A 13,741-nucleotide genomic window follows, 5' to 3' on the forward strand; every position below is an offset into this window, starting at 1 on the left:
AAGGAACATAGAGTGGTTTTAAACCTTTGCAGGGTGTCGTGCGGCAGTGGTCCTTCAGGTGTGAGCAGTTCCTGCCTTCGTAGTCTTCAGGACATTTACAGATGTAGTCAGACACCAGGTTGTAGCACTGACCACCATTTTGACATGGGCTGTGGAGGCAGTAATCGATGTCCAGCTGCAGAAAGAGAGGCGGAACAATTCAGCTTCACTGGTCAAATGATACCCGTCATTTTCTCGTCACGTCTCCGTGTAACTGCTTCCAGATCGCCAGCAGGTATTTGTCAGGGTCAACTGACAGAATTCAAATGTTGATAACAATATACAAAAGAGATTTGGAAATTTGATTTAAATCAAATTCACTGGAATGACCTCAGCTGAGCAGGTGTTTGTTCAGCTAAGTATACTTAAATCTTAACTTACATTTTAAAGCCTGTGGATGTCAATGATGCAACTAACTGACTGACAAATACCAGCAAATGCATGTCAACATTTTGTAGGTATTTAATGTAAGGTACCTAAAAAAAAACAATTAATAAATTAAAGCTTCAAGCAGTGTTGGTCAGGTCCTCGCATCCTTGCTGGTCAGCGATTGGAAGCACGTCCACCAGGTGGCGCTGCAACTGAGAGTGTATTTTGGCCTATGGATGTGATGAGGGCTAGACTCTGATCTCGTATGTAAAGTCTGAGGCAGATTGGAGCATGTACAGGCTAGTTACACAGCACTTCCTGTTTTATGGCGAGACATCCAAAATGGCCGCATTCCACTTGTTGCCATTTCCACGCCCTCAGACTTTAGCATTTTAATAACTTTTGATCACCTATGCCTGTAGTACATCCTGAACAAATTTGAGCTCTCTCAGGGTTACGCTGTTTGAGTTTATAGCTATTTAAAAAATGTCCAAAAATGACACAGAATTGTCCAAAATATGAATCATAATTCAAAATGACCGACTTCCTGTTGGGTTTTGGGCATGAGTGCAAGAGGCTTTTTTGTACGTCCTGACGAGTTACATATGCGTACCGAATTTCGTAGCTGTAGGTGAAACGCCGTCCGGGGGCTGAATTTTCATAATATTCCAGGGGGCGCTATTGAGCCATTTTTTCCACACACGTGTGCCATTCCCCTAAAATATAATATTTTTCGCCAGACCTGATATGTGTGCAAATTTTGACACGTTTTTGAGTATGCTTAGGGCATCAAAAATGTGTTTCTTCCGTCCAACGTAGAAAATATAACAATAATTCCTTGCATTCCGACGCCTGGGAGATTTTCTTTAATTAACATTTCAGTAGGCTTCAGCAATATCTCATAAAATCCTTATTATCAAATAATGCATGCTGCATCATTGATCACTGGACTCATTTAGAGTGTTGTGGAGTCGTTGTGTCTAAATAAAGACGAAGGAGAGTTTGTTTCAAAGGCTGACCGACCTGACAGCGACTTCCAGAGAAACCCGGTGGACACAGGCAGTGGAAGCCGTTAACTTCGTCGTGGCATCGCCCTCCGTTGAGGCATGGTCCACTGGCACACTCATCCACGTCTTCCTCACAATGTTCACCACCAAAACCAGGAGCACAGACACACTTATATCCATTAACCAGGTCCTGGAGGAGAGAGAGGACAAACAGAGAAACCATTCAGAACCAGACTGTACGCTCATTTCAGGGGGGTTGGTCTTCGTCTACTGTCCAAAAAGCATCAATTTTTAGATTGATTGATTTCCTGCCAGGCATCACTGTGATTCTCTCAGTGATATTTAGTCCATAACTAAGTATTTACCCCTGGAAACAGCAGTGCACCGATGGACGTCTCAAGAACACAGGTTCAGAATTGTAGGGTTTCAAGTGTAACAAAGGTCAGGAAGCAATCCTGTCTACATGCAGGAAACAACTTCATGTATCATCATTGGTCTGCAGAATGGTTTCCAGTTCAAACATGTGGCTGAATATTCCAATATTACACCTCGTCACTGTGTGCTCTAGAGGTAAAGTGTTTGAGCAGAGTCGTAGGTGAGCAGCTGTGCTCGAGTTGAAAGGTGAGTGGACAGAGAGCCGGGGACCACACACTGCAAAAACTCTAAACCTTACCAAGTCTGTTTGTCTTATTTTTAGTCAAAATGTTTCATCCCACTTGATTTAAGATAAATTCACTTAACAAGTGACATTTCAGCAAGATGGAGGGACTGTTTTAAGACAGTGCATCTTAAATATCTTGTTAAGTCAAACAATCTTGAAATTATCTTGTTTTGAGTTGAATTTTACAAGAAAACTCAAAATAAGTTTAACCCTCATGCTGTCTTCATTTACGGGCACCAAAAAATATTGTTTCCTTGTCTGAAAAAAATACAAAAAATCTGCAAAAAAATTCCCCAAATTTCTGAAAATTTGCAAAACCTTCAGGAAGAAAACTCCAATAATTCCTTAAAAGTTTCCTTAAAAGTTTTATTTTTAAAAAAAATCGCCCAAATTTGGCAAGAAAATTCTTGTACATATTTTTAAAAAATGAGTAAAAATCTTCCAGAAAAATCCTAAAAATATCTAAAGTGATTCCATATATATCAGTAAAACTTCTAATATTCTCTTTAAGAACATTCACATAAAAATCAACCAAAATCCAGCAAACTTTTTTGTGTAATCTTTTGTCTCTTTTTGTTTTGTTTCGTGTCGCTTGTCTTATTTTTTCATTTTCATTCTGTTTCTCATTTTTCTCATTTTGTGTTTTGCTTTATTCATTGTTTTGTGTTGTTTTCGTCGTTTTGTGTTTTCTGTTTGTCTAGCTTGTGTTGTTTGTCTATTTTTGTCTTGTTTTTGTCCATTTTTTGTTGCTTTTTTGTCTAATTTTTTTGTATTTTTTGTGTCGTCTGTATCATTTTTGTCATTTTGTGTCTCATTTTTGTAATATTTTGTCTTGTTTTTGTTGTTTTTTTGTCTTTTTTTGTCTGAGTTTTGATCCTCCAGTAAATCCTCTCTGGTTCAGTTCCAGATGACTAAATGTTGTGTTCCTTTGTAGACACTCTGTGATCTGGAAGTTGTAATGTGGAAATGATAAACTGAGGTTGAATGTTGATGAAACTGAATTTATTTTTCTTCATAAATTTCAGGTTGTTTATGATGTTTAGTAAAAAGTTAATTCCTTAATGTGAACATTTTTGCACTAAATCAAAGGAACCATGAGGAGTTGTGGTTGTTTCCAGGTTATTCTGCTGTGGTTTTACTGGTCCAGTCTGCTGGAGATCAGACTGGACTGGATGTGGAACCTGGACTAAGATGAGTTTGACTCTCCTGATCTACAGTCTTATACTTTTACTCCCCATCAGCTCAGGAACACTGATAATCACTGTGAGCGGTGTGCTGTGAACGTGCACACTCACCCTGCTGCTAATGTAACGCAATCTGGCTCGCATCAGTGAACAAGAAACCAGTAGACAAAGAAGAACAGCAGAAAAAAATAGCAATCAGCGCTAGAAAAGAATGAGGACAGACTGTTTATGTTGAGTCAGGAAATGAGAAAGTTTGGAGAAATCTGATGAAACTGAGGCTCACCCTGCATTTGGCTCCGTTCTGACACTGGCCGTGACAGTCGTTGATATCTGCAGAGACAATCAACACAAATAAACTTGTTTAGAAAAGTTTTTCGTGAGAGCAGAAACAAAAAAAGACCAGCTTTGTTTCAGAGAGCAGCACACTTGATGGTCCAGGAGGTTCTGTCTGACTGCACCTAAGAAGCTCAGATTTAAGATTGAAAAACTGAGCCACCATGATCACATCCAGTCCTGATTTCATATCTAATACTGAGGCCACTCTGTTGATCAGATACTCATCTGAAACATTAAGCTTTAACTCTTTCACCTCCAAGCAGTTTGTGTGTTCTTTGTGGTCTTGACAAATGTTTCCTCACTGTCAGCTCAGATTTCACTGCACTATAAAGTTCTGCACTGGTATGGAAACAGCACAATTCCAAAAAACTTCTAATCAACGTGTAGAACATTTTAAGAAATGGTGGCTCTACATTTTATAGATATCTAACTAATCACATGTGTAATTAGCATCCATACTTGTCTCCTATCTGCTCGGTTTAATCACTGCCTGCAGTTCAACCCAGTCCAGTCAGAAAGTCCCTGAAATTTGGTCAGTTTGTTTGCAGATGAGTCACTAATGGCTCATCAGTGTTTTACAGAATCTGGTTACAGCAAAATGTTTTGTTCTAAAATGAGACATATGGAATAAAGTGATTTTAATGAAGTATTATGATTTTAAGCTCAGATTTGGTTAACAGATGAGCTTAAGGACAGTCAGAAAGTTGAAAATTATTTCTGTTTTTACGAGGGATGTCCGATATTGGCTTTTTTGACAAAAAAAGATATGTTGATATTGTATAATTCTCAATTTCTGATTCCGATATCAACCGATACCGATATATGTGGGCTTGGGAATAATTCCAGTCCACAGACATGTTGTTAGTCAGGCACAGCAAGCTTGTTACTGCAGCCACACGACTTGTTTACACACTTCACGTTGCAGTTTGATGATGTCATCATTTGCGCGCCGGTAAATGACGGCGAACTCCAGGCATTATTTTATCGGTTTTCAGGATAGGCAAAAAAATCAATAACGATATTGACCGATATTGCATTTTTATGCCTAGTTTTTACAGTTTCTGGCTCTTCACAATGGTGTCATTTTGCAGATTATTTTTAAAGATAGTGTGTCTTTTAAACCTGCAGCAGGTTTTGGGGTTTAGAGGATTGAGATCAGCTGACTATTTTACTAGAGAAGACATCTAACTCTGTTACTATAACAGAATCCACTCTGACTGCACTGTAATGCTACAGAGTGATGGCTCCTCCCTCACAAAGGATCTTTGGTGGAGTTCAGACACACCAGCTTTATTTCGCCGATTATAACAGACTCAGAGAATTAACCTGAAGTAGTCCCACAGGCGATAAAGTTCTTCAAATAACAATCCTAAAACTGTGGTGACTGATGATGACCAGCTTTACCACATGAAACAACGTCTGTGCTTGTTGCTAGCACAGCTAGCTTCAACTCTTCCAGTCATCTGTTATCACTTACACCGTCCGCCTGCTGCTCAGGTTTCAGAATTCAAAACACATTCTCATTGTCTTTCTTGTTTGGAGCAACAACTTTCCAATTAAAAGCACTTTTCTTCTATACTAACGCAGATTCTGGATGTTGCTGCTGGCTTGATTACTAACTCGTCCCGTCTCCTGCTCTTATGCTCATCGTCGCATCGTTGCCGTGTTTTACTCACTGCTGTCACAGTTCTGGCCCGTCCAACCAGGAAGGCACTCGCAGAAGTAACCTCCAATCAGATTCCGGCACGAGTTGGCATTGACGCAGGGGCTGTCGTCGCACTCGTTGGCATCTGGAAGAACACAATAAACAAGAGAACAAACAGATTAGTGAGAAAGCCCAGCGTCCTGCTTCTGATTTATCCTCATCCACGCTGATCACTGATTAATGGCACAAAATGACACACAGCTGGAATCGATGAACTCACCGAAACCAACAGAATAATGCTGAAATACGGGAACAATAAAACTGCTGCAGTCCTGAAATGTGTTTGGGAAGGAGAACTTAGTGCACCATCTGATGGATATTGCACACAGATTCAAGCGTAATGCTCCTAAAATGTTAATCGTTGTGTTGTTGGAAGTCAGTAGCAGCAGTTTGAAAGGTTTGGAGCATTTTCATTTTTTAGTAAAACCAGAGTACGATGGCAAATGTACCGTGGAAATGCCGGACAAACCAACGACTGGGTGTGTCACAAAAGGACAGAAAGATGCGGCATTTCCATTTTTTGTCTTGTTATTTTCTTTTTTTTCCCCAGGTATTTGCTAATTATCAACTTTTGGAGCGTCCATTCTGTTTGGAAACGTTTTAGCAGCATTAGCAGGACATCAATAGATGGCACTGTCAGTCTGTCGCTTCACACTGAAACATCTCAACAACCATCGGCTGGACGTCCATGAAGGTTCATGTTCCCTTCTGGATGAACTCTGGTGACCCTCTGACTTCTCATCTAGCAGGTCAAAGAATCAAGGAATATTTGAAATCAGCATTGTGATAAGCCTCAGCGTTACCTGATATTTAGACCTAATAAACAGAACTGTAGGAGCCTTTCAGGAGAGAACGGAAACATCTTCTTTGACGGCACTTTGAGGGGACTCATACTTACTGTTCTGTAATTACTGTGTCTGTTTGCTGGCTTGGTGCCAAGGCTAGCCAATATTTCAGCACTCAGCGCTATCCTATAAATGGACTTGTCTCCTTTAAAACAAAAGAAATGGTTTTGCTTGAAGAAACCAGTCAATAAGTTACCAAAGACAGTGTGCGTGTCACGTCAAAAGGTCAGGAGTATCAGCATCCTCTCAACAGATGGAACAAACACAGCTCCTAAATCACTCCAGTGACCAAATGTAAACAGCATTAAACTGAAGTCTGCGGTCTGTTTTCAGGAGCAGTGTAACATCTGAAAGCAGTGACTGTCAAAAATCCTTTAGCAGAGACACCAAATCCAGGGCAGGCAACCTAACCAGCCACAGTTAGAGGTTGGGGAGCATGAGGCTGGTGGTTGGTGGTGGATTAGTGGTGTGGTGAGGAGATCCTAAGCCTCCAAACCACAACCATTCCTGCAGAGATCCTCCTGGAGATTAGGAGCAACCTCAGGAAGGAAGTGAAGGATTGAGCTCTAACCTGTTTTGGGATGAATCATAAGAGCAGAACAACTCTTTTGCGGAGTTAAGGGAGCACTGACCAATGAGGCAGGTCTTTCCGGCCCACTGAGGAGGACAGAGGCACCTGAAACCATTAACCAGGTCTTGGCAGGTCCCCCCATGACTGCAGGGGTTCACCAGACACTCGTCCACGTCTAGCAAAGAAAAAAACAGGTGATGTTTGATTAGGCTTCACCAAATGTTGAAAAGGATGAGAAGTCAGGATGGAGAAGGTCTTACTGATGGAGCAGAAAGGTCCAGTCCATCCGGGGGCACAGCGACACTCAAAACCCTGACTGGTTTCTGCACAACTTCCTCCATTCAGACAAGGGTTAGAGAGGCAGGCGTGGTCCACTGTGGAGACACACATGTTCCAGATCAGCCACGGTCAGGAGTTTAAAAGCTCATACTTCTTGAACTGGCAGAAACCTTAAACCTTCTGCTTTTCTCTCAGTTTTCATTCCTTCCAAAAGGCCAGTAAGTGTGACCCGTCCATGTACAGTAAAGTTAATGAGTCTGTTCCCTTATCTGACAGAGATCCAGTGTTTCCTCGACACTCATTTAGGAGCGGCAGCCCGCCATTCCTAAATCCTAGTCTTCAAAAAGTTATAAGCTTAAGATAACTCATAGTAGATTTTACAAGTTAAATAGACATTCACAAAATATTGATGTCCAGCTAATGTTACGTAACATATCAGTAGCTTCAGTTAATTGGGCCTGGTGCCAACTCAGTGTCGCTAACGTGAGTAAACTAATTGATAGCATTAAGCTAGAGTACAAGGATATATATATATATATATATATATGTATATATATATATATATATGTATATATATATATATATATGTATATATATATATATATATATATATATATTTATTTATATATATATATATATATTTATATATATATATATATATTTATTTTATATATATATATATATATTATATATATATATATATATATATATATATATATATATATATATATACACACAAACATATATACACATATATATATATATCCATGTAATTTTTACATTTAGCCTTTAAAACGCTATTTTCAACTGGCCATTCAATAAATAGGTTGTAAAAGTAAAATCTGCAGTCAAGTGTCATTAACACCACCACAGCTCCTGAACAGCCTGCTGCCGCTGCTGAAAAAAATCCTAGAGGACACACTGGAAATCTATACATTTTCCTGCTTTTTCTCATCATTTGATTGACGAAAATGTCTAACGTCTAACCCAGTTGTTCCCAACCTGTTTGGCTTGGAGCCCCCCCTATAAGCTGCACCCCAGCCCCAGCGCCCCCCCAAGCTCTTCATCACATGACGGATATCAACCTCACAGATCCTGCATCTTATGAGGACATCAATGAAAAAAGATTTCTGCTATTTTTTTCAGTAATTAACAATATATTACAATAAATGATCCCAGCAGGGTTGGAGTCTCTTCATGATGTCCTGCAAGATCGGAGAACAGAAGCGTTCCTCCTCACCTCTGTGACAGTTGACCCCAGAGAAGCCTTCAGGACAGGAGCAGTGGTGTTTATCTGGTCCCGTGTTGCTGCAGGTTCCTCCATTCAAACATGGCTGCCGTGTCCCACACGTGTTCAGGTCTGCAGGACAAAAACCGGCGTTAAACTTTAAACTGGACTTCAAAGTCAGACAGTGAAGAAGACCTTAGTGAACTAAAGGAATAAACACACTGGAAAAAATGCCCCTCTCAAAACAAAAAAAAAATAAAACTTATTTCAATGAACTTTTACATTGAAATAAGTGAAAAAATCTGCCAATAGAACAAGTGAAAGAAAGCTTGGTAAGATTTCTTGAAATAAAATATGATATTTAGAATCCTGAGATCTCAAAATTAGCTCAGAAAACTTCTTTTAAGCTCTATTTTACCAGGATTGTCAAGCTTAGGTGTCTTAAAATAAGCCAGACATGTTAAAAAAAAAACGCAGTTTTTCACTCAAAAATAGATTTTCGCTTTCATGTAACCTCCTAATTTGAGATGTATTAACCCTCCTGCTGTCCTCATTTACAGGCACCAAAAAATATTGTTTCCTTGTCTGAAAAAAAATCCAAAAAGTCAGAAAAAAAAATTCCCCACATTTCTGAAAATTTGCAAAATCTTCAGGAAGAAAACTCCAACAATTCCTTAAAAGTTTCCCTTAAGAGTTTTATTTTTAAAAAATCCCCCAAATTTGGCAAGAAAATTCTTGTAAATATTTTCAAAAAATGAGTAAAAATCTTCAAAAAAAATCCTAAAAATATATAAAGTGATTCCATATATATCAGTAAAACTTCTAATATTTTCTTAAGAACATTCACAAAAAATCAACCAAAATCCAGCGAATTTCGCTGGATTTTAGTTGATTTTTTTGTGAATGTTCTTAAGAAACATTTTTAACATTTCTCTTTTTCCACCAAAAAATGTTCAAAGATTTCCCAAAAATAATGAAAATGTGGACATCAGAAGTTTCACTGTGAAAATATTTTTTTTCCCACATTTTCAAACTTTAAAACGGGTTAATTTGACCCACAGGACGACACGAGGGTTAAACTTATTTTGAATTTCTAGTAAAATTGAACTCAAAACAAGATAATTTCAAGATTGTTTGACTTAACAAGATATTTAAGACGCATCGTCTTAAAACAAGTCCCTCCATCTTGCTGAAATGTCTCTTGTTAAGCGAATTTATTTTAAATTAAGTGGGATGAGACATTTTGACTAAAAATAAGACAGATAGACTTGGTAGGATTTTGAGTTTTTGCAGTACACATGCTAGTTTTATATTTTTCAGTCCTTACATGTACATGGAAACCTGCTGAAGATCTGCCGCACCAAGATGGCTTAACCAATCAGCAACATTTTCCTTATCATGTCATCCACAGTTTACATTTCAGTTCTTCTCACAACCCTCTACAGATCTTTACAAAGTTCTCACAAAGTCAGGTTGAAATACTTCCAGATGAGAGAAAACACAAAGTGGTGACTTAAGGTTTCACTGAAAAGCTCCAGAGTGAAGCTGAAACATGTGATGTTCTACCAACGTAAGATGTCATTTATCTACATGCTGATCTTCTTAGGATGTATAGTGTGTTTGTAGAATTCACGCCGTAGGGATCAGGGCTGCACCATAAATCGTTTCAGCAGCGCTCATGCACAATAGTCACATTGCTGGAAGTGTGACGTGATGGGAGGCGAATAACTCAAACACATCAGGTTACAACAAGAAGACTTCATAGGTATAATTCCCAGCTGTGGACTTTAAAGCAGGCGTCCCGAAAGCTGGAAAGGAAGTGGTATTCCACTAATTTAGAGGAAGTTTATGTAGCTTGGAAAAATAGTCTAGTAATTTATAAAAAAAAGCTCTTCGTAATGCCAGGACAACATATTATTCATCTTTAATAGAGGAAAACAAGAACAACCCCAGGTTTCTCTTCAGCACTGTAGCCAGGCTGACAAAGAGTCAGAGCTCTGTTGAACCTTGTATTCCTTTAGCTTTGAGCAGTAACAACTTCATGAGCTTCTTTACAAATAAAATTATTACAATTAGAGAAAAAATCAATCTGGCCCTTCCTGCAAATGTCACAGATGTATCATCGAGTACAGATGCTTTAGAATTGGCTGTAAGACCAGATGGATCTTTAGAATTTTTTGCTCCCATACATCTCTCTGAACTAATTTCAATAGTTTCTACATCCAAACCATCAACATGTCTTTTAGATCCTATCCCAACTAGACTGTTCAAGGAGGCTTTACCTTTAATTAATTCCTCAATGTTAGATCTGATTAATATCTCTCTAGTAACAGGCTATGTACCACAGGCTTTTAAGGTTGCTGTAATCAAACCTTTACTTAAAAAGCCCGCTCTAGATCCAGATGTTTTAGCCAACTATAGACCAATTTCCAACCTCCCATTTCTCTCCAAAATTCTGGAAAGAACAGTTGCAAATCAATTATGTGAACATTTACAAAGGAATAGCTTGTTTGAAGAGTTTCAGTCAGGCTTCAGAGTGCATCATAGCACAGAAACAGCTCTGGTGAAAGTAACTAATGACCTTCTCATAGCGTCAGATAATGGACTGGTCTCTATACTTATTTTATTGGACCTTAGTGCAGCATTCGATACAATCGACCACAAACTTTTATTACAGCGACTAGAACATTGTATTGGCATTAAAGGGACAGCACTGGACTGGTTTAAATCCTACTTATCAGACAGGTTCCAGTTTGTGCATGTCAACAATGACTCTTCTGAACATACTAGGGTTAATCATGGAGTTCCTCAGGGTTCTGTCTTAGGACCAATACTGTTCACATTATACATGCTTCCCTTAGGCAATATTATTAGGAAGCACTGTATTAATTTCCATTGTTATGCTGACGACACTCAATTGTATTTATCTATGAAGCCAAATGAAACTAATCAGCTAGCTAGACTGCAAGATTGTCTTAAGGACATAAAGACCTGGATGACCTATAATTTCTTACTACTAAATTCAGACAAGACTGAAGTCATTGTATTTGGCCCCAAACATCTTAGAGAGTTGCTTTCAAAGCATATAGTTACTCTGGATGGCATTACATTGGCCTCCAGTACTACTGTGAGGAATCTTGGCATTATCTTTGACCAGGACATGTCCTTTAACTCGCACATAAAACAAATCTGTAGGACTTCCTTTTTCCACCTGAGAAATATTGTGAAAATCAGGAACATCCTGTCTCAGAGTGATGCAGAAAAACTAGTCCATGCATTTGTTACTTCTAGGCTTGACTACTGTAATTCCTTATTATCAGGTTGTCCCAATAGCTCTCTGAAACATCTACAGCTGATCCAAAATGCTGCAGCCAGAGTACTGACGGGAGTTAGCAAGAGAGATCATATTTCTCCTATATTGGTTTCTCTTCATTGGCTTCCTGTTAAATCTAGAATAGAATTCAAAATCCTTCTTCTTACATTTAAAGCTCTTAACAACCAATCTCCATCATATCTTAAAGACCTGATAGTACTATATTATCCTAGCAGAACTCTTCGCTCTCAGACTGCAGGCTTACTTGTTGTTCCTAGAATCTCTAAAAGTAGAATGGGAGGCAGAGCCTTCAATTATCAAGCACCTCTCCTGTGGAACCAGCTCCCAGTTTGGGTTCGGGAGGCGGACACCCTCTCTATTTTTAAGACCAGGCTTAAAACCTTCCTTTTTGACAAAGCTTATAGTTAGGGCTGACTGGGGGACCCTGACGGGGTGAGCTGGTGTTTTCATTTGCAAAACTGACTTCCCCTCTTGACGTCCCTTTAGTTTGCCCCTAGTTATGCTGCTATAGGCCTAGGCTGCTGAGGGACCTCTCTTGATGCACTGAGCCCTTCTCTAACTACCTATGTATTTACTATATATACCATTATTGCATTACATTCACTCTGTTTCTTTCTGTGTCCTTTCTCCGAGTGTCCCTGGTCCCAGAGCTGGATGCTTCAGATGTGTGGTTGTTCTCCCACCTCCAGCTGCCCATTTCCACCAATCTACTCTGCATTGCCCTTACTATACTTGATTTGCTCATCTACATATTTTTGAATTTACCACCAGCTATATATGTAGTATATTTAATGTCAGAGCTGTACACCATAGCAGTAAACTATAATTAGTTTCCATGTTAGTTGTACTTTGCATGTATCATCTGTCTTATCATGCATGTATTATACTGTGTGTTTTATGGTCCTTGTCCCCCCACCTCTCTACCTCTACCTCTACCCCTCTATCTCTACCTCTCTATCTCTATCCCTCTACCTCTATCTCTACCTCCATCCCTCTATCTCTATCTCTCTACCTCTTCTGTCCCTCTCAACCCGCCCGGCCAGCAGCAGATGGGTTCCCCCCACATTAGAGCCTGGTTCTGCTCGGGGTTTTTTCCCTGTTAAAAGGGTGTTTTCCTGCCACTGTCTCCTTAGGGCTGCTCTGGGGGTTCAGGCATATGGGTTCTGTAAAGTGTCTCGAGACAATTTGACTGTAATTGGCGCTATATAAATAAAATTGAATTGAATTGAATTGAAATAGTGACAAGAAACAACATTTAGTAGTAGTGGGAATACATCTGTCAGCAATGTGGAGATTTCATTTAAGGACAACAAGCAAGTCTGCAGAACAAATCCTGAAACATTACAACGGAGACTTGCTTTAAAGCTAGGGTCAGAAGAGAAAGTAAGTCCATTAACTGTCCTCTAAAGTGATCAGAACATGAGTGCATGTGAGTGTGTACCTTTATCACACAGCTGTCCTCCATAGTTGGTGTCACAGAGACACTGCCAGGGTTCCACACAGCCACCGTGAACACAGCCGGGATGAGGGATGCACTGATCACAGTATTCCCCCTGCCAGCCATACAAACACCTGACAGAAACAGGTTGTGTGTCATTTTCTAACGTGATGAACAATAGAGTGACAGAGGATGTTTATTTTCACTGCAGGTTATTTTCTTGAAATGTTAAAACCCTCAAGTTACTGAGCTGACTATCAGGGACACCACTGAGTGCAACAGTTATAATTCAATTGGTGATGCAACACATCTTTAAACATTTTAACCTTTAGACCAGGGGTGTCCAACTCATTTTAGTTCAGGTTCCACATTCAGTCCAGTTTGATCTCCAGTGGACCGGACCAGTTTTACTATATGATCAAAACGACAAAAGTCAGATAAAAAAGACAAAAAAACAACAAAAACAAGACAAAATATTGAAAAAATGAGACACAAACTGACAAAAACAAGACACAAAATGACAAAAAATTTGACAAACGATGTGAAACAAAATAAAAACAGAAAAAATTTGACAATAAAGTTACAAAGTGACAAAAAAATGGACAAACGACAAAAATGAGACAAAGAAACACAAAACAAAAAAACAGCACACAAAACAACGAATAAAGCAAAACACAAAATGACAAAAGTGAGACAAAAAAACAAGTGAGACAAAAAGCAAACACAAAACGACAAAAACATGAGA

At 39.1% G+C, this 13,741-nt stretch overlaps 1 protein-coding gene across 1 annotated transcript in view; it reads right to left on the reverse strand.

Moving 5' to 3' along the window:
• The window catches only part of LOC111568504 (protein jagged-1a-like), a 51,453-nt gene that overhangs the window by 13,934 nt on the left and 23,778 nt on the right, over nt 1-13,741 (reverse strand). The window contains exons 6-13 of the mRNA XM_055009495.1: nt 13,000-13,130; nt 8,237-8,356; nt 6,978-7,091; nt 6,779-6,892; nt 5,273-5,386; nt 3,544-3,590; nt 1,432-1,605; nt 25-175 (exon numbers count right to left, since the gene is read on the reverse strand). Of these exons, the coding sequence (XP_054865470.1) occupies nt 25-175; nt 1,432-1,605; nt 3,544-3,590; nt 5,273-5,386; nt 6,779-6,892; nt 6,978-7,091; nt 8,237-8,356; nt 13,000-13,130 (965 nt within the window). The remainder of the gene's footprint in view (nt 1-24; nt 176-1,431; nt 1,606-3,543; nt 3,591-5,272; nt 5,387-6,778; nt 6,893-6,977; nt 7,092-8,236; nt 8,357-12,999; nt 13,131-13,741) is intronic.

Source organism: Amphiprion ocellaris, chromosome 4 (genome assembly GCF_022539595.1).
Source record: "Amphiprion ocellaris isolate individual 3 ecotype Okinawa chromosome 4, ASM2253959v1, whole genome shotgun sequence".
NCBI classification, from domain to species: Eukaryota; Metazoa; Chordata; class Actinopteri; family Pomacentridae; genus Amphiprion; species Amphiprion ocellaris.